Genomic DNA, 27299 nt, shown 5'->3' with positions numbered 1-27299 from the left:
TATTGCTTTAAGTGGGTCGTACAAGGTAGGTAGGAAGTTAAGAATTTGGGTTGAACTGGCATCTCAAACGGCTAACATCCACAGATAAGCAAGAACTTTACCCTGAGGCAAAAAATAAATAAAAAGGTAACAATGGAGCCCAGACTACCATCTAGGAGGACTTGCATTCAGATCTCATCACCCACACCAGGCAGCTGCTAATTGCAGCTTCTAATCTTCCCAGGTACTTGCACATAGCTGTACATAAACACAATTTAAAAATAAGCCTTCCACCTGGCAAAATACTGCATTTCTTTAATGCTAACACTTGGAGGCAGAGGCCAACAAGGGCTATATGACAAAACCTTGTCTAGTGGAAAAAACTACTCATAGCTCATTACTTACTCTAGTAACCAGATTAACAAAATTTACCAACTCGAGTGCCCACTGTAACTCAACTTTTTTTTTTTTTTTTATTTAATAGAATTAGAGCTATGGTGAATCAAGCACAAACCTGGTGTACTAACTTGAGAAGTTTGCATAAAAAGTATTAGTTCATTTGTTCAGTAAATATTAAATGCACACTGACAAATACTGTGCAAGGAACTTGGTAAATAGTGATGAAACGAGATAGCCATCCCTGTACATCCTGGCTCTGCTACCTTGGTTTGAGACTTAAATGGTTTCTTTTGTCAACAATGGAAATTTATGTTCAATAATGTATTTTGACAACTGCAAAAATGCCCATCTGGTGTATAAAACCTTTACAAATTTCTTAATCCAGTTCATTCTGCAGTGAGTAGTTCCAAGAAGTCAACTGGCTAGTGACTGTGCTGCAATGTGGATTCTGTCCTTAAAGGAAGTACTGTGTCCTTTATTCTAAATAGAAACATAATACTGAAAATCTAACCCAAATGAAGCCAGACTCTCCAAAATAACTTCGCATCAAAGCTCAAGCAAGGCTTGCTTTAGGAGGCACTGTTAAGGAACTGATGAGTACTGAGTTATTTAATTTCCCATACAACTATCTGAAGAAGGCAACTGGAGAACTGACAAATGGGTAGGAATAACAGGGCTCTCAGTCAGGTTTTCATTTAAAGATACATTTTGCTACCCCCCACCAATACTGACAGGTGCTTTGTGGGGTAGGGAGGGAGCTTTGGAAAGTAACACTTTTGTATCCTAAAAGAAAAAGTCCTTTGTACCCCATCTGCTGATGCTTCTATTACTAATGCACTATTACTAATAGTCACACAAAGCATCTTTGTCCTGTTTTGGTTGTGTGTATTTATTTTAAGGCAAATGGCAAACTGTAGGTCTTGAGAGATGCTTCAGTTTCTGAGGGTGATATATAGAACAGGCTGCATAACAGGCAATAGAATGTGGCCGGAAGTGTTCTAAAACCTAGAAACCAAGCAATGTAGGGTCCTCAGGAAATACTATTACAGTCACCTTGCTAACAATAAAGCATTCCAGAGTAGTTAAGCAGTTAAAACTGCAAAACTAAATTACTTTTCTGCTATTTTTCTCCCAAAGCAAGTTCTTTATGCTGACATTGCCAGTGTTAGGAACTACAAATACTATTAAGTCGTCTTCATTCTTTGCTTTACCAAAGAGGGCCTCTTTGTCCATCTTGTTCTCAGGGATGAACAAAGGCTTGAGCCGTGCGTTTCAGAAGATAGACTGCAGCATGAAGGCCCCCGATGTTCACCCAGACTGTATGGACCTTTCGCCACACATGTCCCATTCCAGATAATGCCTGGAACACACAAAAAGCATAAAAGTCATTAGGCCACCAGTATGCTTCTAAACCAAACTGGAATCTTTGCCACTTTAGAAATGCTATGGGTAGTGAGATGGAGAGTTGGTTCAGAAGTTAAGAGCACTTGTTCTTCTTGCAGAGGATCTGGGTTCAGTTTCTGGCACTACATGGCAGATCACAATTCTAGGGGATCCATCCAACACCCTCTTCTGTCCTTTGAGGGGACCAGGCATACATGTTGTATACAAGTGGGTGTGGCGTGCGGGTGTGTATGTGTGTGCTTATTTAAAGTTTGGAAGGGTCTCAACTGAACCCAGAGCTCACTGAATGGCTACACTGGCTGGCCAGCAAAGCTCTGGGGCCACACCTGTCTTCCTGGCCTGCTGCACCCATATCTTGGCCCTAGGGCCCAAACCTTCTTTTAAGAATCCTAAAGTTGCTTTAGGCTGGGATTTTAGCTCATGTGCAGTACCTTGTTAAAACATTTCTTGTCCTGGGTAAGCAGTACAGCTCTGCCTGTCCCTGGTCTACAGACACGACTCATTTCCCGAAGGCATGCTGGATATAGATTCCAGTTTCTCTTCTTGGAGCCCATCCTGTAAAAGAAGGCCAAGTATAAACTATTGCAAAGGATAAATAGGTAGTTTATTACGTGAGACAAGAACAAAATCCAAGATACGAAGAAGTCATCTTTTAGAGGTCAGGTATCCTATGCCAATGAAGAAAGCCATGTTAGTCAAGTGCTCAGAGTTTTCTATCACAACACTTTTTTTTTTTTAACAACTGTAACATCTCAATGATGTAACAAGAAATCAAATTACATGAGCCAAACCACTAAGTAGAAATCTGTCTCAAGAAGCAAGCACTCAGCCTTTAATGTGGACTAGGATCATGTAATGGCACAATGGGTGAAATGAATTATGGTACGTTTTTCTGAGAAGACAAACAGTAAAATAACAGGTGAATTCACACTCCATTAACAAAAAAATTCTACCTTTTTCCAAATGGCATATCTGTTACGATAATATCCACAGAAGCAGTTCTCAGTGGAAGGTTGCAGATATCCCACTGAACAGCATCAATCGGCAAACCCCAGGATGTTTTTCTGTGAAGACAAAGGAAAGCTATTTCAATATATTTTCCCAGGCTAATGAGATGGCTCAGCATATAAGGGCACTTGCCATTAAGCCTGATGACCTAAACTTTATCCTCAGGGCACATGTTGCAAAAAGAGAACTGAATCCTTAAGTTTGACTTCTAACCCCTGCCATCATGTAATAAATAAATAAATAAATAAATAAATAAATAAATGTAATAATATTCTGTAGTATGAATTTTTAAAGATTTGTTTTTCCAAATAGAAATGTTAAAGTAATATAGGAAGAAATATGTCCATAACTGAAATGCAAGTTTTTGTAATGGTTAGGATTAGTTTTGAAAGGATGTCCGGTCTCACACACAATTTAAGAAAAGCACCAGGGAAAAAATGAGGTTACATACAAAAAAAGTATCTGAAAGTCCAGAGCAATGACCCAGCCAGCAAAGGTGCCTGCCACTAAGCCTGACAAATGGAGTTTGAGTCCTAGGACCCAGAGAAGGAAGGAGAGCACCAACTCCCACAAGTTGTTCTCTGACCTCCACACCATGCATGACACAGTTTGATGGCATACTTAGGCTCACACACATCAGAAACAAAGTGATTTAAACAGGCCAGGGTCACTAGGAAAGATACCTAGTAATTTAGAAGTTATGGTAATGGCTTTCATGCTTCTTTGAACTCACATTGTTTTAATTAGTCAATTATGTTTTTCAAGACAGGTTTTCTCTATGTAGTCCTGGCTGTCCTGGCACTCAATCTGTAGACCAGGCTGGCCCTGAACTCAGAGATCCACCTACCTCTGCCTCCAGATTAAAGGTTTGTGCCACCACCACCTGACTCAACTCGCATTTTAGAAAAACCTAAAATAAACTGTAGTAGTTCTATATAATGAAATAATGTGGTCATTAAAAATAGACTATATAAAAAATATTGAAAGTATTTTCAAATCTGTGACATTAAAATTAATCTACTCATGTACTGCAGATGTGAACAGTTGGATTTGGTAGCTCTTGGTAGCTCTTGTCTTGGGAGGTGAAGACAGGGAGATCACTATGAGTCTGAGGCCAGCTGGGCTATACAGTGAGTTATAGGGTATATGACCATGAAAATCTATACCATACTGTTTGGGAAAAGGACACACACACACAAAAAACAAACAAACAAACAAACAAAAAAGAATTAAAACTGCAATAAAGTGCCAACACTATACAAAGAAATCTTGCCTCGAAAAAGAAAAAATTGCAACAAACTATAGAAATTGTAGTTAAATTACAGGTAAATTTCAATTAAGTTAGATGGTGTCTTCTCATACTGTTCATTTGGTTAACAATACCATAAAGCACTCAGGGCGAATGTTAATTCCAAGTCACTAGGGAGAGTGACTCAAAAGCTGCAATGCAATCTTTGGAGTTAAACTTACCCATCTTTAATCTGGCTCTTAGTTAATAGAGACGAGATGTTATTTGCTGCTCTGTTCACTGCCAGTGGATTGTTGTCCCCAGCAATATGGTAACAGTGAGACCACTCAGTAGCCCCCTATAAGACAGGAGTGTTGGTTAAACATGTCACAAGAGAAAACTGAAGGGGATGTCACTGTGGTCAACTTTCAGTAACATGGCAGTCCTTGTCAAAAATGACCTCCCTGTTCTTTTTCTGCCTGTTGAACTCTCACCCACTGGAGATGTGGCTCCAATGTCACCCACTATGACATCAATGCCAACCCAGAAGCACTTTGTACACCTCTGTTGTGGCTGACTTGCCCCATTTTTAACTATGTCTATCAACTCTGCCTTCTAAGCAATCCAGCAACTCCTTCCAGATATGTCTAGTGTTTTATTCAATCCCTAACAAGCAAGCAATGGCTAGCCCCTATGAGGGACTGAATCCCCTAAATAAACATGATTCTAAAAATTAACTAAACTAACCAGACCTAAATTCTCTTGGATTGTGAGAGTTTAGCTTTTAAAAGATAACGACCATATCTCTGAAAGGATTTTTTAGTTCAGTAAAAAATCAGCAGCATATAAATGGCAAACAGTGACATACTTATGAAGTAACACACTAAGGTACAGTTTCTAGCAAAAAAGACATGCATGCGTGAAGACATGCCACGACGACACCCACTTCATAACTTTTTATTTTGTATAGACCCTTAAGGGTGATGACATTCTAGTCTATTATGACTGCAAACAAAAGGAATATTCAAGTATGCCAGAAACTGGGTGGGCAGGCAGGGATACAGGAGAAACCCACAGAGTAAGTTTCTCAGGTGATTCTTGGTTGCCAACCTTCTTTAAATTTTTAGTCTGATATGTATTTCCCACCATAGGGGCTGCACGTTACAGTACTTCTAAATCAAGAGTATTCAAGGCCAGGTATTTGATACTTTAGTGGACACATCTGTATATAGATCCTGGAAACTCTTCACAATTTTCATCATTTCTCATCTGAAGTTCCTACATTGGTACTCTCACGCCTACTTTTACATGGAAATGGCTCAGTCTGATCCTTCTCCCTCTTTCATTCTGATGTCTATTTCTGTTGCATGTTTCTTGATCCATGGTAACTTTACCTGTGTTTCATAGATAAATCATGGTTTAATGCTAGAGAACAATAGCTTTGTTTCCAGAATTCTTGACTCAGCTCTGTCCAGACCTCAAGCAGTAGTCACTCCCCAGCAATCAATAGTAGAACATGCAAACTATATGGTTTCCTCTTGGATTTTAACTCCTGATCAAAGTCAGACCATAGAGTTCCTAATTAACACTCTGGATTATTTTTCCCTTTGTGGGTTACTATGGGCTTGCTCATCTGTCCCATTTCTGCCCACTCAACGCAATCTGTAGTACTTCTGTGCAGTTTCTTTTCCCTGGCTTTTAGTATAATCTGGAATATTTCACCGTATTTTACACAAAACTTAAAGTGATTTTACTGTGAGCTCCTGCTTGATCACTCACACAGGTGATGTGATTCACTCAATCTCCCAGGTTCTCTACCTACAAGATAAGATCCCTTTTCCATGCCTGTAATTCCAGCACTTGGGAGAGGCTCGAGCACGAGGACCAGAAAACATTGAAGGTGAATCTGTGCTACATACCAAGACCCTGCCTCAAAAGGTTAAAGAAAAAGAAAAGTAGAAAACATCTTCCCATTTCTTGTTTTGCCCTCTGTATTTTTGTTTGTTTGTTTGTTTTGTTCTTGTTTTTGGAGACAGGGTTTGCCTGTGTATCCCTGGATGTCCTGGAACTAACTCTGTTGACTAGGCTGGCTTTGAACTCAAAAGAGATCTGTTTGCCTCTGCCTCCCAAGTGCTAAGATTAAAACTGTGTACCTCACCCAGAACCTTTTATAGTTTTTATGAGTGTCGTAGTAATTCTGAAAATTATTTAACGTCACTGAGTATGCAGCTTTGTCATATTTTTTAAAACATTTAAAAATAAAAAAGATAACAAGATCAGTGTGAGCCTGACAGCATCATATATCTGTAATCTCTGCACTCAGGCAGAGGCAAGCGGATCGCTGTGAATTCAAGGCCAGCCTGGTCTACAAAGTGAGTCCAGGACAGCCAAGGCTACATGGAGAAACCCTGTCTTGAAAAAAACCAAACCAAACCAAACCAAAACAAAACAAAAAAAGACCACAAAACAAAACAACAACAAAAATACCAGGTGTGATAGTTTGTATCCTTAATCCTAGAGGATAGAGGTGAATTGGGTGAAATCTGAGTTTGAGATCAGCCAGTGCTACATAGTAAGCCTGTATCTCAACGAAACATAAAGAATGCTCATAGGTAGTGGGTTTGTTACTGTTTTTGTTTTGCAGTGCTGGAAATTAAGCCCAGGACATCTATGTGGCATGCCAGGCAAGCACCCCAGCACTGAGCTGTACTATTGTGGCTTCTCCTTTTCATGACTAAACTTGTTCACTACAGGAACCTCTAATTATATAGAGATGAGAACCACCTTCCAGTTTATGATGCCTTCAGTTATCCCCTGCTATTCAATCTAGTGACTTATCCATTTGTCATAGAAAAAGGGCTTATCAGTTTGTCTTTCTCAGCTCCTCTGTGATCCAGAAAACAAATTTCACTATCTAGTCATATTACATGTTTTGACAGAAGTTTTAACTTGACTATTAGAATTCTTTGTAAAGTTTTGGAGGTTTTCTTACTATACACAATTTGCCCAGTAAGTCTAGAACACTTTGAATATATCACTTGCTTATGTAAAAATAAACAGGTGTTATTACCTCTATTGGTATAGCCCCTGTTCCACACATTGGATCCACTATTACATCAGTAGGTTTAGGTTCACAGAGCCTGGAGGGAGAAAACAATTCAGGACATATGAGGATCAGTCAAAAGCTGAGGCTTCCACAATAGAGATTCCTGAAGGTTAGGATCAAGAACCCATCACACTGGCATGAAGGACCAGCCATCTACAGTTTGAAAGTCGGCCTAGGGCTGGCACTCAGTACAAGGCTTTGGGTTTCAGACTCAGCACTGGAAAAGAAAAAAAAAAAAAAAAAAAAGAGAAAGAAGAGAGAGAGAGAAAGATTTGTTACTGTAGCTCTGAGGCAGTAAGATTTTTTAGTGGACATTTGCTGACAACCAGACATTCAGTATCCTTTCATTTTGGATTTAGTTGTATTAACATCCTTAACATAAAACAACTGCTTTAACTTTATACACTTATTTTATTTCACTGAATGCTTGCAACAACCCTATTATCATTTAAAGACGAACTGATGCAAAGAAACCTTTTTCCTAGGGTTAAAAAAAATGAGGTGACAGGAATACAAGTCACTTACCAGACCTCAGGTCACTAAGTCACATCTGTTCTAATCTGTTCCGTTTGAGACCTTGCACTATGCATGTTAATGATCTCTCTCAGAAGATAGATTCGTGGACAAACCTGTAATGCCAGTCATTGCTAATGGGCCAGGACTGGGCACTTGATCAAAATATATCACTCAAGTCCTCTTAGGAATTTGGAATAAAGAACAAGTAGCCCTGGGTTGGGTGAGCCAATCATATGCATCTGGAGGTACATACATTTAAATACTGGGTAAGCTAAGCAAGAGCCCATAAGCTTTCAGGAGACAGGACAGCAATCCTTTGTATTTTCTACCATCTAGTTTCTACATTTCTTAATTTTTAACCTTTATGTGCATGAATGTTTTGCCTGCATGTATATCTGCATCACATGTGAGCACTGCTTGTCGAAGTAAGAAGAAAGCATCAGATCCCTTGAGACTGGAGTTATAAACAATTACAATTGTGAGTCACTATGCTGGGGCTAGGAGTTGAACCCAGATCTACAAGAGCAGCCGTCTCCCCAGCCTTGTAGTTTCTACTTTTCTTGAGATGTTTTCAAAGTTTTCTGTGGACCTGGTATAATTTTTGCTCATCTCCCATCCTCAGCATAATCATCACTTCATGTGTATGTGTACATGTGTGTGAACACTTGTGTTTGTTTGCCCACATGCATGTGAAGGGTCAACATTGGGCATACCCCTCCCTTTTTCTCCTGTGTTTTTTTTTTTTTTTTTTTTTTTTTTGAGAGAGAGGGTGTGTCTACAGAACACTGGCTATCCTGGAACACACTCTGTAGACCAGGCTGGCATTAAATTCAGAGATCCACCTGCCTCTGCCTATTAAGTGCTGAGATTAAAGGTGTGCACCACCACATACAGTTGGGGCTCCTTCTCAATTGCTCTTCACCTCATTTTCAAGAGAGGGTCCCTCACAGCCTGGAGCTTACAAATTTAGTTAGGCTGCCTGGCCAGAATGCCTCAGGGATCCTGTCTCTACCTCCTCAGTGCTGACAAAATTACAGACAAAAGTGCTTCTGGGAGGTCAAATTCAGGCCCTTGTGCAGACACTGTAGCAGGCTATCTCTTCAGCCCCCATTGTTACCTTTTTTCTACTTAGTTTTTAATAATTGTACTCAAAATAACTTTGTATGCTGGTTTCTATAATCATGGTTGGAGGCAGATAATAAATGTCTGTTCAATGAATGAAGCTTAGGGTTTCTTTTAAGCTGTCCATTATTAAGTTAACATGTTCCAGTTGTGAGGAACTATGAATCCACACATGAGCAGAATAAAAGAGGAAGCAAGAAGCTGAGTGTGGTGGCACACGCCTTTGATCCTAGCACTCGGGAGGCAGAGGTAGGCAGATCACTGTGAGTTCAAGGCCAGCCTGGTCTACAAAGCTGTCCAGGACAGCCAAGGCCACAACAGGGAAACCCTGTCTCAAAGAGAGAAAACAAAAACTGAAAAGGAAAAAAAATGTAACTATATAACTCACTAGAACCTGCCAGACACTGTATAGAATAAAATAATTTGTCGTGTTTCTGCATTCGGCCCTCATGAACAAAACTTTTTCATAAAATGTTTTTATTTTTTATTTATGTACGTGTGTTAGTCTCTGTCCTGTCTCTCAGTGTTTGTGTATGTGTGTGCATGGCCAGGCCAGAAGAAGGTATTGGAAAAGAAGGTATGGAGCTGGAATTAAAGACAGTTGTAAGCTGTCAGACAAGGGGCCTGGGTATGAGCTCTGGTCCTCTAGAAAACCAGCAAGAACTATTAACCTCTGTGCCATTTCTATAGCCCCAAAGTCAGCTACCACTCTTTTTTTTTTTTTAAAGTATGTGTATGTGTGGGTGGATATGTGCATGTAAGTGCTGGTGCCTGCAGAAGACAGAGGTGTTGAATCCTCTGGAGCTGGAGCTGCACGTCATTGTTAACTGCCACCCTGATTGCTAGGAACCAAACTCAGGTCCTCAGCAAGAGCAACATACACTCTGAAACCTCTGAGCCATCTCTCTAGCATGAATAAATCTTTCCTTTTTTTTTTTTTTTTTCTTTTCTGTTGAAGGGCAACACTTTACAAATCCGTCATCTCTATGAAGGGGCCATGCTGATCTCTGTATTGCTTTAATTTTATAATATGTACTGCCAAATTGAGCACATGAATACTTTTTTGAGTCCCACATCAAGAAGCCCATTTTTACAGTCTTAAATCTCAATTTAGAGGGAAAAAGACTTATTTGAGAAACACTAATAACATAAGAATGATAACATGGAAGGGTTGCTTGCCTTGTACTTCTGAAAGTCCCAGATAATCTCTGGCTTGGTGCCAGGATGGGGTGTGGTGGTGTGTACTGTGATCCCAGCACTCAAGGTATCCAACTTCAGTCTGGCCTATGCAGCATAGCAACACCTCCACTCAATATAAGTTCTGTATTCACTTACACATACTAAGAATCTCATCTGCCTCTCAGTACAAAAGCAAAGCACAGCAAAACTTTCCCCATCTCCTCCCAACAGAGATGGCTACTCCACCAAAGACACATACAAAACTACCATTCACTTTATAATCAAGAACACTAACCAGGCATGATGGTGCATGCATTTAATCCCAACACTTTGAGAGTCAAAGCAGGAGGATCTCTGTGAGTTCCAGGCCACTCTGGTCTACAGAGTGAGTTCCAGGACAGCCAGGGCTGTTATACAGAGACAGAGAAAGCCTAATAAATCATCCTTGTGATATTTTCTGAGTCACAACCTGACAATATTGAATACTGAAGAGAAAATAGGTGATTTTGTGATTCTAACTAAGAATTTTTTTTTTAAGAAAATGAGTGTTTTAATTCAGAGCAAAGTGTCCCTTAACATATATATATAACAAAATCCCCTTCTGTTACCTGAGCATCCCATAGGCAAGAGTTGATCTAAGAGTTGTAGGTCCAAAATGTGTAATATTTCTGCGATGGAGACTCTCCTCTGTCAGTGCAATGCCAACAATGACTTCATTATCATGGATGTTTAGAAGAACCTACATCAAATTAGAAAAGAGAGAACAGTCAGCATCTTCAAACTGCTTTTATTACTAAGACTTTTTAAAAGCAGGGCCTTATCAAAGCACTTAAGAGGCAGAGGGCAGGTGAGTTCAAGGCCAAACTGATCTATATAGTGAGTTCCAGGACTAAATAGAGATCCCTGTCTAAAACAAAACAAATAAATTTGTAAGAATAAAATAAAACAGCCTCAGAGCCAAGATTGGCCTGACTTTCTGATATAGGCTACCTGGGCTGAAACACAGTCCTCTTGCCTCTGCTTCATAAATGCTGGGATCACACATATGAGATGCATGTCTGCCTTATTAAGACTTTCTGAATTTTTAAGATAAAATAAAAACAAAATACCTTTCTTTTCAGGGCCAGGGCGATAATTCAATGGAAAGATGACCTGCTATGCAAGCATGAAGATCTGAATTGGGATCCCAGCACACACTAAAAGCCAGGCATAGCTTGTACATATACCCATCTCACAACTTTCTTTTTAGAAAATTTTTAATTTTTATTGTATGTGTATTAGTGTTTTCCCTGCATGTGTATTTGTGCACCATATGCACACTTGGTGCTCATGGAGGCCAGAAAGGAGTGTCTGGTCCTGGGAAAGTGGAGTTTCTGATGATTTCGAGTTGCCTGCTATGTGGGTACTGGGAATTAAACTGTGTCCCCTGAAGAACAGCCAGTTCTTTCAACTGCTGAGCCATCTCTCCAACCCACACGAACTTTCTGACTAAGTTGCAGTTTGCTCACAGTAAAGTACATAAAATTCATTTATTTTTATATTTGTATTTATATGTGGCCTGGGTCTGTGGAGATCAAAGAACAGCTTTCACAATGTATCCCAAGAATTGAACTCTCGTCAGCAGCTTTGATGGCAAGTCTGTCTACTGTCTTAGCCATTTCATGACCCCAGAGGTATATAAATCTTAAGTACATATATATTCTGTGAGCTCTGACCTATACTCAGTACTCTTTAGAAGGTTCCTTTTGTCTCCTTCCTGGTCAACATGCAGGGTGATCATTAATCTAACACTATTATAAATTAGTTGTGCCATTTAAAAAAAAAAGAAAAAGAAAAAAAATAGTATATACTATTTTCATTTAATTTTAAAGTATTTTATTCTTTTCACTCACTATGTATATCTGGCTGGCTATCACTAGAGTATCTCCCAGTTTTTATTATATAAACATATTTTGATGGTGTGGATTTAAAATATAAGTGTTTGTGGGTTTTTCCTACCACTTTTCCTTTTTTGTTTGTTTGTTTGTTTGCCAGAGACAGGGTTTCTCTGGCTATCCTGGAACTCACTTTGTAGACCAGGCTGGCTACCTGCCTCTTTCTCCCTAGTGCTGGGATTAAAGGTGTACACCACTGTTGTGTGTGTGTGTGTGTTTTATTGTAGTTTGTTTTGTTTAAGACAGTGTTTCACTATTCACTCTGGCTGGCATGGAAATTACTATGTAGATCATGCTGGCCTTCAAATTACAGAGATCTACCAGTCTCTGCCTCCTGACCAAAGGCATGTACCACCACACTTGGCCTATATATATTTGAAGTGTTTTCAGAAAACACTTCAAACATACGTAAGTGCAACAAGCCCACTTTCACAGTGGACTCTCAAACATACCCTTTATCCAGAGTTGATACCATGTCACATTTGCTTTTATCAACTCTTGTTTTTCTAGTGTTTTAAAATAATGTCTGATATGACTATTTTTGTCCTAGTTTTTGTAACTCACAGATATCTTATGAGGATAAAATATTACCCACTCTTCCCCTTATAATGTCCTCATCATGGCCTTACCAAAGGCAGAAGTCAAGAGCTGGCACTCCAACAAGGAAGGCCCTACTTTACATATTATACTTGCATGGCCTTATGTCCTGTGAAGCCCTCAGAGCCTGGGACATATGCCCTGTTACACGAGTACCTGAGTTGCAATTTACCCCAGGCAGTGTGGCTCCAGGATTTGTTTTCTGTGCCACTAATTTCTGTACATGACTTTCTTTAGCCAATTTGTTCTCATGGCAGCTGTGTAAGGGAATAGGGAATGGGGAATTGTTCTGGTCTGACATTTAAAAAAGAAAAATCACAAAGAAAGTGACATGCCCCAGATTTAAGTATCCCAAAAGAAACAGAAATTGACTTCTTGGTAAAATCGTCAACTGCTAGAGACCATCAGAAATTTAAGGAACTGCAGTTACTATCACCCACATTAGTCATGCAGTAATCCAAGGATAATCAGGCTAATAGGAGGCATTTGGTTTTAAGAACTTGGCTGACTTTAAAAAGAGCAGAGCTGGCTCTAGATGGAGATTTGCCCTAAAACCTAACTCAAGGTTCTGAAAATTAGATTCCACTAATGTTTAGCGGCAGAACTCTGCAATGAAGATAGAAATAAGTTTGTTTTAGGTAAATTTACAATCTAGAAGTCCATGTAATGTAGAAAAATACTAGATTAGAAATTAGAAGACTAAGCCAGGCGTGATGGCACATGCCTATAATCCCAGCATTCAGGGAGGCAGAGGCAGGTGGATCTCTATGAAGTAAGTCCGGACAGCCAAGGCTACACAAAGAGTTCCTGTCTCCAAAAACCAAAAAAAAAAAAAAAAAAAAAAGAAAAGAAAAAAAAAGGAAATTAGAATTTACAGAGAAACCCTGTCTCAAAAAAAGAAAGAAATTAGAAGACTGGGGCTATAGCTTAGAAATAGTGTGCTTATTCACTATGCAAGGCCCTGAGTCCAGCACCCAAATTAAAAAAAAAAAAAAAAAGACTCATTTTTCTTCTGCTGGATGCAGTGATGCCAGTTCAGAAACAGACAGACAAACAGAGCATACCTGAGGGTTTTCAAGACAGGGTCTCTACATAGCCCTGGCTGTCCTGAAACTCACTATATAAGCCAGACTTGCCTCAAACTCACAAGAGGTCTTCTGCCTCCTGAGTACTAAGATTAAAGCCATGTGCTACCACTATTTGAGTTCTGATAGCATCTAGCCGTTGAGCACTTCGCATACACCAGCATACTCTACCAAACACTTTAAGCCATTATTTCCTGTGCCATCTGCAGTATTGACCTTAAAGGTATATACTATTGTAGGCTCCATTTGAAACAGAGGCCCAAAGAGAAATCTTGTGTAGAGTTACACAATAAAAATTTCAGTCTATACCTATCCATTTATCTCCACATGTATAGGCCATGCTTATTCCGAACATCCTCCTAGCTTTCTGGCCACTGTTTAACTATCCTTGTGCTGGGTTAGTCTGGAATATCTACAAATGTGTGAGAGCCTTCTTTTTTTTACTTTTGTGTGTGACTGCACAGAAGCCAGACTTTACATTGAGTGTCTGTCTACGATTTTACCTTAGTTTTGAGATTGGGTCTCTCACTGACGATTTTACCTTAGTTTTGAGATTGGGTCTCTCACTGACGATTTTACCTTAGTTTTGAGATTGGGTCTCTCACTGAACTTGGGCCCGCGCTGTTTCAGCTGGTCTGCCCAAAAGCTCCAGGGAACTGCCTGTCTCTGCCTATCAGTGCTAGGGTTAACATGCATACACCAGTTCCAGCTTTTATGTGGATGCTAGGGATTTGAATTCATGTTCTCATGCTTACTCTGCAAGCACTTTACCCACTGAACCATCTTCCCAGCCTCATTACAGAATTTTTTTTCAAGACAGTTTCTTTGTGTAGCTCTGCTGCCCTAGAACTTGCTCTGATGACCAACCTGGCCTAAAACTCACAGAGATTCACTTGCCTTTCCCTCCCAAGTGCTGGGATTATAGGCATGTGCTACCACTACCTGGCAAGATTTTTTTTTTAAATTATCAGTCAAAGCTAATACCCACCTCTACATCAAAGTTGGTCATATCAGCCTTCCACTTGAAATGCTCCTGAACAGCACCCCCAAACTCTCTCGCAGCCTCATTTGAGGTAAAGCAATGTTTTTCTCCTGCTCTGTTGCAGGTAACTCTAAACTTCTGTACTTGTGGTTCAGTTTCTTCTCTTAAGCTTTCACCAGTTTCATCTTTGCAAGATGCCAAGACATCACCTACTAAAGTTGATATCTCTTCTTTGATGGCTGGATTTTCATAATAGTCCAAGATATGTGAATCTGTAATGCTGCTGGCAAGCTTCTTACCATCTTTCTCATCTTCTTTATCTCCTTGTCCACAGTCAACCTTCTCTTTACCTGCACCCTGATTTGCCTTTCTGCGCTTTGCTTTCTTCTTCTTGAAAGTGGTGTTAATTTGCCAGACTTTTAAAGGGTCCGACCATGGGAGCTTTTCAGCCAATTCTTCAAAGTCCTTTAGAACCTCTTCCTGCAAAGAATGGAGAATGAAACCCTTTTGTTTCTCACTACTTTACCTAAACAAATAAATGCCTACTTTCTTTATACACAACTCTGGTCCTTATGATGAAGATGGTGGGAATGCAGAACAAAAGGGTAAACAAAATAATTCCTGCAATTAAGAAAAACCCAGTTTCAATGGTAAATAATATAAACTTTAGACTACTAAAGAATAACCCAGCAGAAGGAAGTTCAGATGCACAACACTGAGGAACTACCTATGAGGGGAAGCAGACAAAAGGCAGCAGAGGGAAAGAATACAACATATCTAGGTGACTTCCTTTCAGGTCTTCTGAATTTGGGCAAAAATGGTAAGTTAAAAAATGTCATCTGTCCAGATTTTAAATAGTATGATTATCTTTTTTGTTTGAGGGTCTCTTCTCTATAGCCCTGGCTGTCCTAAAACTCATTCTATAGATCAGACTGGCCCAGAATTCAAAAAGATCCACCTGCCTCTCCGTCCTGAGTGCTAGGATTAAAGGCATGCACCACCACACTTGGCTCACATGTGTATCTTTTTTAAAGTAAATTTGAGGGGCTGGAGAGATGGCTCATAGATTAAGAGCACTGTGCTCTTCCAGAGGTCGTGAGTTTAATTCCTAGCAGCCACATGGTGGCTCACAACCAATCTATACTGAAATCTGATGCCCTCTTCTGTCATGCAGGTATACATGCAAGTGGAGCACTCATATGTAAAATAAATAAATAAAATTTTTTTTAAAGTTAATTTGGTGGTGCTGCCCTGTCCAGTTCTTCTCTTCCAGTCTGACTTTATTTACAATACTAAGCATGGTCTACAACTGTAGACCTCTGTACTATTTACTAGCAAGGCCACTCCTATAAGTTCATGGTAGAAACACCTTAACTACCTCGACTTTTATTATAGGCCAACAGCAGAGGCATATAAAGGGTGGTTAATATACAGCTGCCAGGCTAGGGTTATGGACACAGGCTTATAATCCCGGCTAGGCTACTAAGCAACCTGAGGCAAAGTTACAAGTTCTGGCCTTCCTGAGCTACAGAGTGGGTTCAAGGCCAGCTTAGATAAATTATTAACACCATATCTCAGCTGGGTGAGGTGGTGCACACCTGTGATCCCAGCTCTCTGGGAGGCAGAGGCAGGCGATCTCTGTGATTTCGAGACCAGCCTGGTCTATAAAGTGAGTCCAGGACATGCAAGGCCAGAGAAAAACCCTGTCTCAAGAAAACAAAAAACAACACCACCATATCGCAAAATAAAAAGTAAGAGGGCCAGGAATATAGCTCAGTGGTCCTAAATACAATGCATGGGGTTCTAAATTCAATTGCTAGTACTGCCAGAGTAAACAACAAAGAAGCAGTTATTGGATGATGTGATTAAATGTTTAAAAGGTTAAATACAGAAGACTGCTATCCAATAGAGCAAGCACTAGCCAAACAGCTACAGACTCTATATACACATCAACAGTATAGATTAAAGATTCAGAAGCCAGGTGTGGGAGTGTACACCTTAAATCCTAGGCAGACAGATGGATCGCTGTGAGGCTGAGTATAGCCTGGTCTAAGTGAGTTTCAGGCCAGGCACAGATGCAGTAAGCCTCTTGTTTCATAAAAAACAAAACAAAACAAACAAAAAAAAAACTTTAGGAAATTAAGTACTTAGTCACATTTACACTCCAATCTAGCAGTTAGCATACTACATAAATCCATTTTTAAAAATATCTTTTGTCTACAGTTCACTGACAAGAGTTAAGTGTGCTTTCCTTGATGAATAACTCCAAAGCCTCTGATCATGAGGTTAAAGAGGAAGTAAAGATTACAACAGTTCATTTAGTGGAATGAAAATTATACTTCAGTAAAACAATAAAAAGAAAAAAGGAGGAAAAAACTTGTTTATCCCTAGTCAGTCCAAAGGAGAGCTCTTCCTGTTCTGAAAAACTCTCACGGTCCTGCCCTCAGGAGCTTCTTACAAAAGGCAGACCCAAGAGAAATTGCTTCATTCACAGGTGAGTAAGTTCAAAACTTATCAATACAGAACTTAAAAAATAAGCAAAAGGACACAAGGGAAGGAAACATGAGTAGGGAAGAAATAACAGGAAAAAAAAGTCACCAGAAAACTGCCCAGACAGTGTTAAAAAAGTGATTTAAAGACAATGAACAACAACAACAAAATAACATCAAAAATATGAGAAAATATCTGGTAAACAAGACCTCATAGCAGACTTAGAAATGAAATGAGGTGAGTCACCAGGAAATGGAGTTTATAGAGCTTAAAGAAAAATGTAAAAAAATAAAAATAAAAGCAGAGAGTTGAGTGTATGGAACAGTTGATAAAGTTATTGTTGCAAAAGTATGAGGATCTAGTTCTTTTCCTCAACACTCATTTTAAAAAGTGGACATAGTGCTGTGTGTCTGCAATCCCAGGGTTGGGTGGGGAAGACAGGAAGATTCCTGAGATTTTTCTCACCAGCCAGCCTAGGTGACAGTGAGTTCAATGTTCACCTAGAAAACTTAACTCAAAATAAATAAATAAGGAGGAAGAGGCTAGAAAGTGACTCAGTGATTAAGATCACTTATTGCGCCAGTAAAGGACCCAGTTTTGGATCTTATTACCCACATAGTAATTTACATTATCCATAACTTCAGTTCTCAGGGATACAGCTCCACAAGGGGGACCTGTGGCAGTGGATCCCCTAGCTTGCTGCTGGTCCCTGCTGTCACATTTGCTATTGCTGGCTTACTAGATTGCTGGATATTCTGACTCGTCCCTAGGAACTCAATGACCCTAACCAGCAGGAAGTAGTCTAAAAAAGTCTATGTCCCCTTTTCCTTCTAACCTTCTTTCTCACTTACCTAGTCTTGGAGGACTGGAAGGGATTGGAGTGGAGAAGGTGGTATGTATATAAGAAATAGCTAAAAACAACAACAAAACAACAACAAAACACCTACAAACATGTCCTGATAAGAAATTATCAACAATACCAGACATAGAACTTTTTAAAAAAGACTTAAAAAAAAAAAAAGCTGAGGTTTTTGCTTATATTTTTGGTCATCACACACACACACACAGACACAAAACTCAGAAAGCAAGAATAAGGGAGAAATACTTAGGAAAATCAACTCAAATGAACACTGACTCTTATGGTCTTTTTAGAAGGGGAGACTAGTTCTTTACAGTCCACCTCCTGAAAGAACACACAAAGCCAAACATCTCTCAACTCAGGCCAGTACAAAATAACAAGAACCAGCCAGGAACAGGGGCACATGCTCACAACCTCAGGAGGATCTCTTCAAATGCAACCTTAGCCTGGGCTACAGAGTAAAACCCCATCCTCAAAACAAGCCAATAGTAAAGGACAGGAAGAACACCTTTATTCACTTGGCTTTAAGACTAAAAGAGAAACAAAGTGTGGGTTGTGACTATAAAACAAAAGCAAAGTTACACATCAGCACATAATGGGAAAGAGAAATTAAGAATACTATAGTCCTTATCTCTTATACTTATAGGTCAAAGGATAGAAGTAAAAGCTGATACAGTATAATTAATGGGCCAACACTAAGGACGTTAATAAAATCAGAAGGCTGAGGAAAAATGACAATTTTGTCTGCAACCACAGCAGGGATATAAAAAATAATGAAAATAGTAAATTAGATGGATAATAACAAATTGTATATAAAGCCAATAGCTAGGAAACATATATAAAACTTCTAAACTATTAAAAAGTATAGCACAAGAGCCAGATGTGTTAGTTCACACTTTTAATCCCAGCATGAAGGAGGCAAAGGCAGGTGGATTTTAGTGAATTCGAGGGCAGTCTGTTCTACACAGTGAATTCTACGACAGCAGATGAGATTGTGTCTCAAACAAAAAAACAAACAAACAAAAAACCCCAAAAGAGAAAACATAGTACACGAAAAAAGTTACACAAAGAGATGTTTAAAAGAAAAAGAATGCATAATGGAAATATGACAAAACTAAGACCAAACAAACAGAAAAACTACCTTCAAACCCTACCGTTTGGTTATACCAATGGGATTAAACATAAACAGGACCCTCAAAGGATGCAAAGAGGGCTCAGAGGTGAAGCACTTGCTGATCTTGCAGAAGATCTGTGATCAGTTCCCAGAATCTAAACCAGGCAGCTCAAAACAACCTGTAACTCCAATTTCAAGGATATAATGACCTCTTCCGTCCTCCTTGGGCACTGGCACATAACACATGAAGGTGGCACAGGCCTTTGATCCCAGCACTTGAAAGGCAGAGGCAGGCTGATCTCTGTGAGTTCAAGGCCAGCCTGGTCTATAGAGTGAGGTCCAGGATAGCCAGGCTACACAAAAAAAAAAACCCTGTCTCAAAAAACAAACAAACAAAAGAATAAAATAAAAAATTAAAAACAAGGCTGTGGGGGTAAAGACGTCTATATAAAACTTCACTATCTGGGTTCGATCCTCAGGACCCACATGATGAAAGGAGGGAACTGGGAAGTTGTCCTCTGACTTCTGTGAATATACATCATAGACACATCAGATTATGTGATTTACAAAGGTTTGGGGGCTGGAAGTGTGGTTCAGTTGGTCGAGTACTTGCCTATTACACACAAAACCCCCAGTTTGGTCCCCAGGACCTCATAAAACAGGCATGGTAGAATATGCCTGCAATCCCAGTACACAGAAGGTGCAGGTAGGAGATCTGGTCATCCTCAGCTACATAGTAAGTTTGAAGTCAGCTACAGGAAGCAGTTAAAAAAAAAAACAAAAAACAAACAACAACAAAAAAAAAACTAGCCAGGAATGGTGGCCCATACCTTTAATGGCAGCACTCCCAAGGCAGAGGTGATCTGTGAAGGCCAACCTGGTCTACATACTGAGTTCCAAGACAGCCAGGGCTCTGTAGAGAGATTCCATCTCCAAACACAAAAACAAATAAACAAAAAACAAACCCCAAAACCCAAAACAAACAAGCATATAAAGCAAAAGACAAATTAAAGAAAAACAACCAAACCTTACCCATTATTTTATAAGCTAATTTAGAAACAAACAATTAAAACTATCTGTATTGTAAATGTGCAGGCGTTTAAAAAATAAGTAAAAATGAGATTTCATTAGGGAGATGGGTAGTACAATTTACATTCATAAAGTAAGGGATTAACAATTTTTCATAGTCAAGACACAGAAATTTCCTTTGCGTAGACCTGAAAATGTATCTGAGCCCTTGCTCCTTCTTTTGAAACTTATACCAGGAATGCTTTGTGGGTGTGTGCTATATGCATGTGCTTGTATGTGCACATTTATACAAGTGCATGTGCAACTGTAGCAGCCAGAGGTCAAAGTCAGTGTCTTTTCCTGATCATGCTGCATCTCATATTTGTTTGTTTGCTTGCTTGGAGACAGGGTTTCCTGGCTGTCCAGGAACTCACTCTATTGACAAGGCTGTTCCCTAACTCAGGAAATCTGCCTGCTTCTGCCTTCCCAGTGCTGGGATTAAATGTCTGAGTCACCTCTACCTGGCTGCATTCACTTTTGGGACCAGAAATTCTGGCTGGGTGGTAGTAGTAGCACGCCTTTAGTCCCAGCACTCAACAGCAGGCGAATCTCTGATTTTGAAACAACCTAGTCTACAGGACAGGCAGGCCTACAGAGAAATCTCATCTCAAAAAACAAACAAACCCAGTGACAGGATCTCTCAGTGAATCTGGAACTCGTTCATGTCGACTATCTCTCCTACTCCCTTTGTAATGGGTTTTAGCTTACATTGCCAGGCTCAGCTTTGCTGCTGGTGCTCGGCTCCTTGTGCTAGTGCAACAGGGACCTTACCAACATGGATTTCCTCTGCCTTCAAAAAGCTTTTTTTTTTGGTTCCTTATTAATGTATATGAGTGCTCTATCTGCATGTGCATCTGCATGCCAGAAGAGGGCATCAGATTGCTGTATAGATGATTATGAGCCACCATGTGGTTGCTGGGAACTGAACTCAGGAATTCTGGAAGAAGAGACAGTGTTTTTCATTTAATTGCTGAGCCATCTCTCCAGCCCTCTTCAAAAACCTTTTTTACAGTGATTTTCAAGGCAACTCTGAAACATTAGCATATGTAGACTTGTACCACAGCAATCAAATTCATCCCTTATTAGAGATCAGAACTACATCAACTAAACAAATTTTAAAATGAGTTGGGGGCAGGCAGTTGGGGAGGTGGTGCACACCTTTAATCCCAACACTCAGGAGGCAGAGGTAGGCAACTCTGACTTAGAGGCCAGCTTGGTCTACAAAGCAAGTTCCAGTATAGCCAAGGCTATTTGGAGAAATCCTGTCTCGGGAAAAAAAAATTATGATGACAAACATCCAAGAATTTAATAATGTCCTGGTAATTTAAGACAAAAGAATTTAGGACAGGAAAAATTTTTCTTAATGCTCAATAGTATTTATTCATGCATAAAACTGACCTTCAAAATTCCCAAATACTTATCAGCTTAACTTCAAGACTACCTCTTAAGATTTTTTAATTATCATTCAGTTGGTAGTAACTATCATTCTCAAGAGTTAGGCCTGGAGATGTAGTCAGTGTCACTGCTTATGTAGGATGCAAAGATCAAGGGTTCAATCCACCAGGACAGCACTAAAGAAAAAACATGAGTCTGAAGGATTACAATACTAGTGTTGCTAATGTTGAAAGTTATTTTTGTAGGCTGTAAAATTTTTAGATATTTTCAATGGTATTCTTTTAGAGCTGTTTAAATTTTCTATAGGCTATAGGTTCTATTAGCTTTTGTATTGCTGTTTAAATTTTTTACTAGGATCTAATAAGGAAAAATGCTTTATCATTAAGCCCCCAACTACAGATCAGTTTGATTGATTTGGGGATACTTTGGTTTTCCAAAATAATCTGGAAAATTAATAAAGACAAGAGAATTAGAGAGCATGCCACAGTTCTTTCAAGAAAGATTAGCTCTAAATTAGACATTTCTGTAACGTTGACAGAAAGGGTTTTAAGAACTTGAGTCTGGAAACCTGGACAGAAAGTGATATAGGAAAATAACCTAAAGTGTTACTGAGGTCTATTTTCAACCTTCAGATTAAACAACAGTTGAATATTTAGAACTCAGATGATAAATACAGGCTGGAGACAAAGCTGTTATCCTAACAACTGAAGGGGTATTAAATGTTGTTTTGGCTTCATTTCAAAACATGAATCTAAAAGAAGGCAAAAGAAAAAAAGGAAGGGAATGCTATTTGTGCTCTCTGTCTCCCGTTCACACGCTAGAACCAATTCTACTTTCAAACCATGTGTACTATGGGTCAAGCCAATGTAAGACTTTTTCCCTATAACTTCAAGTTTTTCTTAACACTGACCTTTAAAAGCAGCCTTTGGGGTGGTCTGTAAAGAGATTTCTGAATTTTAATGAAAAAGCTTATTGTGGTCACATGCCTGGCTTGTGCAAGGCTCTTGTTTTATTCTCAACATTGTAAACAAATAAACCAATAGCAAAGCTAAGTGACAGATAGGTAGTAAATAGCAGAAAACAATCTCTTTGGGAAAGATAGCTGATAATGAGCTACCATGCTGGGAATAGCTCACCTTTGTGTTTTTGAACTGGTAATCTTTAAACTCCTGAACAACCACAAACAAGTTATCAACTGATCTCAGACAATGAACCTAGGGAGGAAAACAAATGTTAAAAACACACTGAAAATACCTTTGAATAACATAAGCTATCATCAGTTAAATATTTAAAAGAAAATAGGTACAAAACTGTTTCACTTTGTTGTTTTCTTGTTTTGTTTTGTTTGAGACAGGGACTTGTTATGTTGCTCTGGGCTGCCTCAAACTCACAATTCGTCTGACTCAGTCTCCCCAGGACTGGAAATTAAAGGTATAAGCTACCGTGTCTAACTAAGTATAATAATTTTAAAGCACCTCCTATCTGTATTTTATATTTAAATTTTTTCCCATTCCAAGTGTTCTATTTCTTTAGTTACTGATCAGTTTCCTGCTTTTCCCAGGAGAAAGAGCTAATGAGATAAAAGTATAACAGTCTGAAATGTCATGAAGGAAAAAAAAAAGACTGGTTTGGAGAAGGGAAAAATATAAACCAAATGGGCCTCTAACATACTTCTCGTGGATTAAAGTGGTATGCAGTGTACCGCAGTGGGTTAGAGCATGTGACCTGAAAGATGGATATACACAAGCATGCGTACAACCCCAGCATTCTGGAGACACAGCCCCCCTCAGCTGTGTAGTCAAGTGTAGGCTAACCTGGGCTACATCTCATCCTCCTACCTCCCAAAAAAACTACATGGGTATAAGCTCTAGTTCTGTGATAGCTAAGTTACTGCGGACAAACTACTTTTCTTGTTAAATCTAATGATTAATGACAAGATAACAGTACCAAGGCTTCAAAAAAACGACTGAGGGCATAAAGAAAATACTTGCTTACTAACAAAAAGACAGGTGCCTACCACATGTTATATTCTACAAGCCTGGGGTACACTGGCAAGACAAAAACAAAACGTAAAGAATCTCCAGGCAGTAATCCACGCCCTACGTCACTTTTGTGACAAGGGGATGGTGGTTTCCTAGCCTCTAATTCCCATAGTCATGCATAATTACTTTTGATCAAGAATGTCTCTGAAGGGCCTGGAGAGATGGCTCAGCAGTTAAGAGCACCAGCTGCTCTTCTAGAGGACCCAAGCTCAATTCCCAGCACCCACAAGGCAGCTCACAACTGTCTGTAACTCCATTTCCAGGGGATCTGACACCTCCACACACATACACACAAAGGCATAGCACCAATGTGCATAAAATAAAAAAATTTTAAAAATCACTAAAATTAACAAAAAAAAAAAAATTCTTTTTAAGTGTCTTTGACACAGATGAAAAGGAAAACCTCTGCTTTTGTACTTACCCAAACTTCTGCGAAAGTAAATTTAAGTGTCATAGACATTCATATATATTTCATTTTGGTGAATAAATCGTCAAGAAATGCCATGATCACTTCTAAACCACAGTTGATGCTAAAATGTACTAAACTGAATATACATTATAAACACCAAAAAACTAAAAAAATACAGTCAATTTCACAAATCAATATACAACAGAAAATGCAGCAATACTTTGAACAGAACAAGGTAAAGCATTCTCAAGGGGTCTACAAACCAGAAAAATAATTCTAAAATAACCAAGTTAAAAGACTAATTAATAGTTTTGTTCAAACCTGAGCCAGACTTTCCACTGCAATATCAAAATATATCTTGCCCCGGTCTTTGCTGATTGAGCATGATGACTTCAATTTCTCTCTCACTTCATCTGCAGCTGTTTGCTCAAAGCCAGTAGGGACAGTGGCTCCAATAGTGACTCGGAAATCCTTGGACTCACTTCCGATGCCACTTTCTGTCATAGGCACAGACCTCTTGCTCTCACGAAGGTTCAGATCCAGGATCTGTCTGGTAGCTTCTTGAGTGTCAGACATGATGGGAATGTTCCTGACGGTCCCTTTAAAGGCAATACAGAAAAGGGGGAAAAAATAAGATGCAGTCACTTTTCACAGTTCAGTGTATGTACCAGGGCAGGGATTACAGGCAATGAAACATGATTAAACAAGCAAAATACGGGCACGTTAGAAGAAAAGAGGACGTCAAGAGTATTTCCACAGCATGCAGTGTTTATTTAGGGTCATCTATGTTGGTAAGAACCATCTTACAACTATACTTGCTAACAGGAAAACAGAAGGTCCTCCCATCTTTTCCTTTCAGTTTAGCAATTCAGAGGCTCTGTTGGTTCTAAATTTGAGTTCATGCCTCCCACACTACTCACAGGTCCAAGGATTAAAGTAAATTAATCCTGCCTAGCCTCAAACTGGGAACTAAATAATCTCTTTCCCAAAGTTGCAAGATTTTAATAAAAACAACACAGTTCTGGACTAATGATCCATTTTTTTGTTTGTTTTGAGAAAGAGGGTTTCTCTGTATTGCCTTGGCTGTCCTGGACTCACTTTGTAGACCAGACTGTCCTCGAACTCACAGCGATCTGCCTGCCCCTGCCTCCCTGTGTGTTGGTATTAAAGGCGTGTACCACCACCGCCAGGCTAGATCAAAAACTTATTGTATCTATTTTCTCCCTCTAGTCAAGTGGGTAGTCAATAACTTCCACTACCGAAATAATTACAAAGATCCGAAAGCTTATTGCAAGGTGACGCTGACATCCAATGATGTGCATCCAGGGGAGATCTTGTAACTACCTGAAGCTATTAAAACAAACTTCCTGTATTAGTGTTTGTGTAGTTTGAAGGGGCTGGAGGGGTGTTACCGGGATGGAGGATCCATACCTCCCATTAGACTTTTAAAAGCGTTGTGACTTAAACTAACACCTTCCCTGTCCCTATGCCGTGCCAAGGACAGGCCACAGAGGCGAATAACTCCTACAAACAGGTTGGAGAGTTGATAGGTTGCTCAGATAGAAGGGAAGTTCGTCTCCCACTGTCACTCGCGGTAAAACGCAGCCAGAGGCCAGCTCCTCCGCCCCAGCACCGACCCACACAACGCCGCCGCTGCCCTCTCTCCGTCCCGCCCACCCAGCCACTCCCACCCGCGGCCAGTTACCGGCGGCAAGCACAGACCCTTCCGGCCGCTGCACCTGTGGGCCCTGCGCACTCAGGGCACGCCGCCGGAAGCCGCGTTGCCGCCCCGGAAACGGAAGTCAGGCCTTGGGGTCATGGCGCTCCCGCGCTCAGGGTGCGCTCGAGGTGAGACGAGGATGCGCGTAAAGCTATGCGCAGTTGGCTGCACTCTGAACCGGAACTGGAAGTGCTGCCGGCTGGTCACCTGCTGAAGGTAACCCTACGGAGGGCGTAGCCACAGCGAGCGCTTTAACACAGATTTTTTTTTTAAGCCCAGGACTTAAGAAAAACATCTCAAATGGAAAAGGAAGCTTTTCCTTTTTTATTTTTCATAAATGATATAGGATGCTTCAGAAGTACCATGGATGGTTTTACAATCTGATAAAACCAGGAGCCACTAGGATTGTATAACGGGGTTAGGGCTTGCCCTTTACTACATGGATTTTCTGATGAGAGTCCTAGAAAATTATAGGTTTATAGATGGGAAGGGAGAAAGGCATCAAGCAGTTGCTAATTGTTTTGGAATTTGTGATTCTCAGCTGTTGAAAGGGAGGCTCCTTTTGCTTCTCAGGTCTTTGTAGTTTCTTCTTTCTACTCTGCTTCACAAAAGACTTGCAACAGAGCTTTCCGAAAAGATACATAAAAGTAGGTGAAACAATGGTCAGCATCACTAATCATTAGGGAAATGTAAATTAATACTAACTTTCTGATTACTATTCAAATGAAAAGCATGTTCTTGGGAGGACATGGAACAATGAAATCTTGCTACTGTCAATGAAAAATGTTAGAGCCACCATGTTAGAATTCAGTTTAGCTTTTCTGGAAAAGTGTAACATATAATCACCACATTACCCATTCTACCAGTAAGTGTATACTCAGAAGTGGAAATATGTTCAAACAAGAAGATGTTCACAAATACGCATTGCATATAGCCTCCAAAGTAAAAACAACCTGAATATCCATGAGATGATGGACAAACATTTACACAAATACAGGCTAGTATTTAGTTATTATAAAGTACTGTTAAAATTTTTTAAGCCCAGGACTTAAGAAAAACATCTCAAATGGAAAAGGAAGCTTTTCCTTTTTTATTTTTCATAAATGATATAGGATGCTTCAGAAGTACCATGGATGGTTTTACAATCTGATAAAACCAGGAGCCACTAGGATTGTATAACGGGGTTAGGGCTTGCCCTTTACTACATGGATTTTCTGATGAGAGTCCTAGAAAATTATAGGTTTATAGATGGGAAGGGAGAAAGGCATCAAGCAGTTGCTAATTGTTTTGGAATTTGTGATTCTCAGCTGTTGAAAGGGAGGCTCCTTTTGCTTCTCAGGTCTTTGTAGTTTCTTCTTTCTACTCTGCTTCACAAAAGACTTGCAACAGAGCTTTCCGAAAAGATACATAAAAGTAGGTGAAACAATGGTCAGCATCACTAATCATTAGGGAAATGTAAATTAATACTAACTTTCTGATTACTATTCAAATGAAAAGCATGTTCTTGGGAGGACATGGAACAATGAAATCTTGCTACTGTCAATGAAAAATGTTAGAGCCACCATGTTAGAATTCAGTTTAGCTTTTCTGGAAAAGTGTAACATATAATCACCACATTACCCATTCTACCAGTAAGTGTATACTCAGAAGTGGAAATATGTTC

General features: G+C 39.6%; 1 protein-coding gene across 3 annotated transcripts; it reads right to left on the bottom strand.

Annotated features, from left to right (window-relative positions):
* Positions 1-1242: 1242 nt before the first annotated feature.
* On the bottom strand, positions 1243-25728 carry Thumpd3 (THUMP domain containing 3). 3 transcript variants are annotated; one of them, XM_021657752.2, is made up of 10 exons: positions 25639-25728; positions 24238-24515; positions 22602-22679; positions 14546-15019; positions 10550-10680; positions 7089-7158; positions 4261-4376; positions 2736-2846; positions 2214-2337; positions 1243-1738 (listed from the first exon to the last, which is right to left on the bottom strand). In XM_021657752.2, the coding sequence occupies exons 2-10, from the start codon at positions 24490-24492 to the stop codon at positions 1619-1621; spliced, it is 1479 nt and encodes a 492-aa protein (XP_021513427.1). In that variant the 5' UTR covers positions 24493-24515; positions 25639-25728; the 3' UTR covers positions 1243-1618. The 3 variants fall into 3 exon arrangements, with proteins under 3 accessions (XP_021513427.1, XP_021513426.1, XP_060239889.1); XM_021657751.2 differs by having other exon boundaries at positions 25622-25723; XM_060383906.1 differs by lacking the exon at positions 25639-25728 and adding an exon at positions 25348-25514.
* Between the last annotated feature and the right edge of the window lie 1571 nt (positions 25729-27299).

The sequence above is a fragment of the Meriones unguiculatus genome, chromosome 5 (genome assembly GCF_030254825.1).
Source record: "Meriones unguiculatus strain TT.TT164.6M chromosome 5, Bangor_MerUng_6.1, whole genome shotgun sequence".
Taxonomy (NCBI): Eukaryota; Metazoa; Chordata; class Mammalia; order Rodentia; family Muridae; genus Meriones; species Meriones unguiculatus.
The sequence above is the reverse complement of the archived record's forward strand: the minus strand, read 5'-3'. Positions and strand labels throughout refer to the sequence as shown.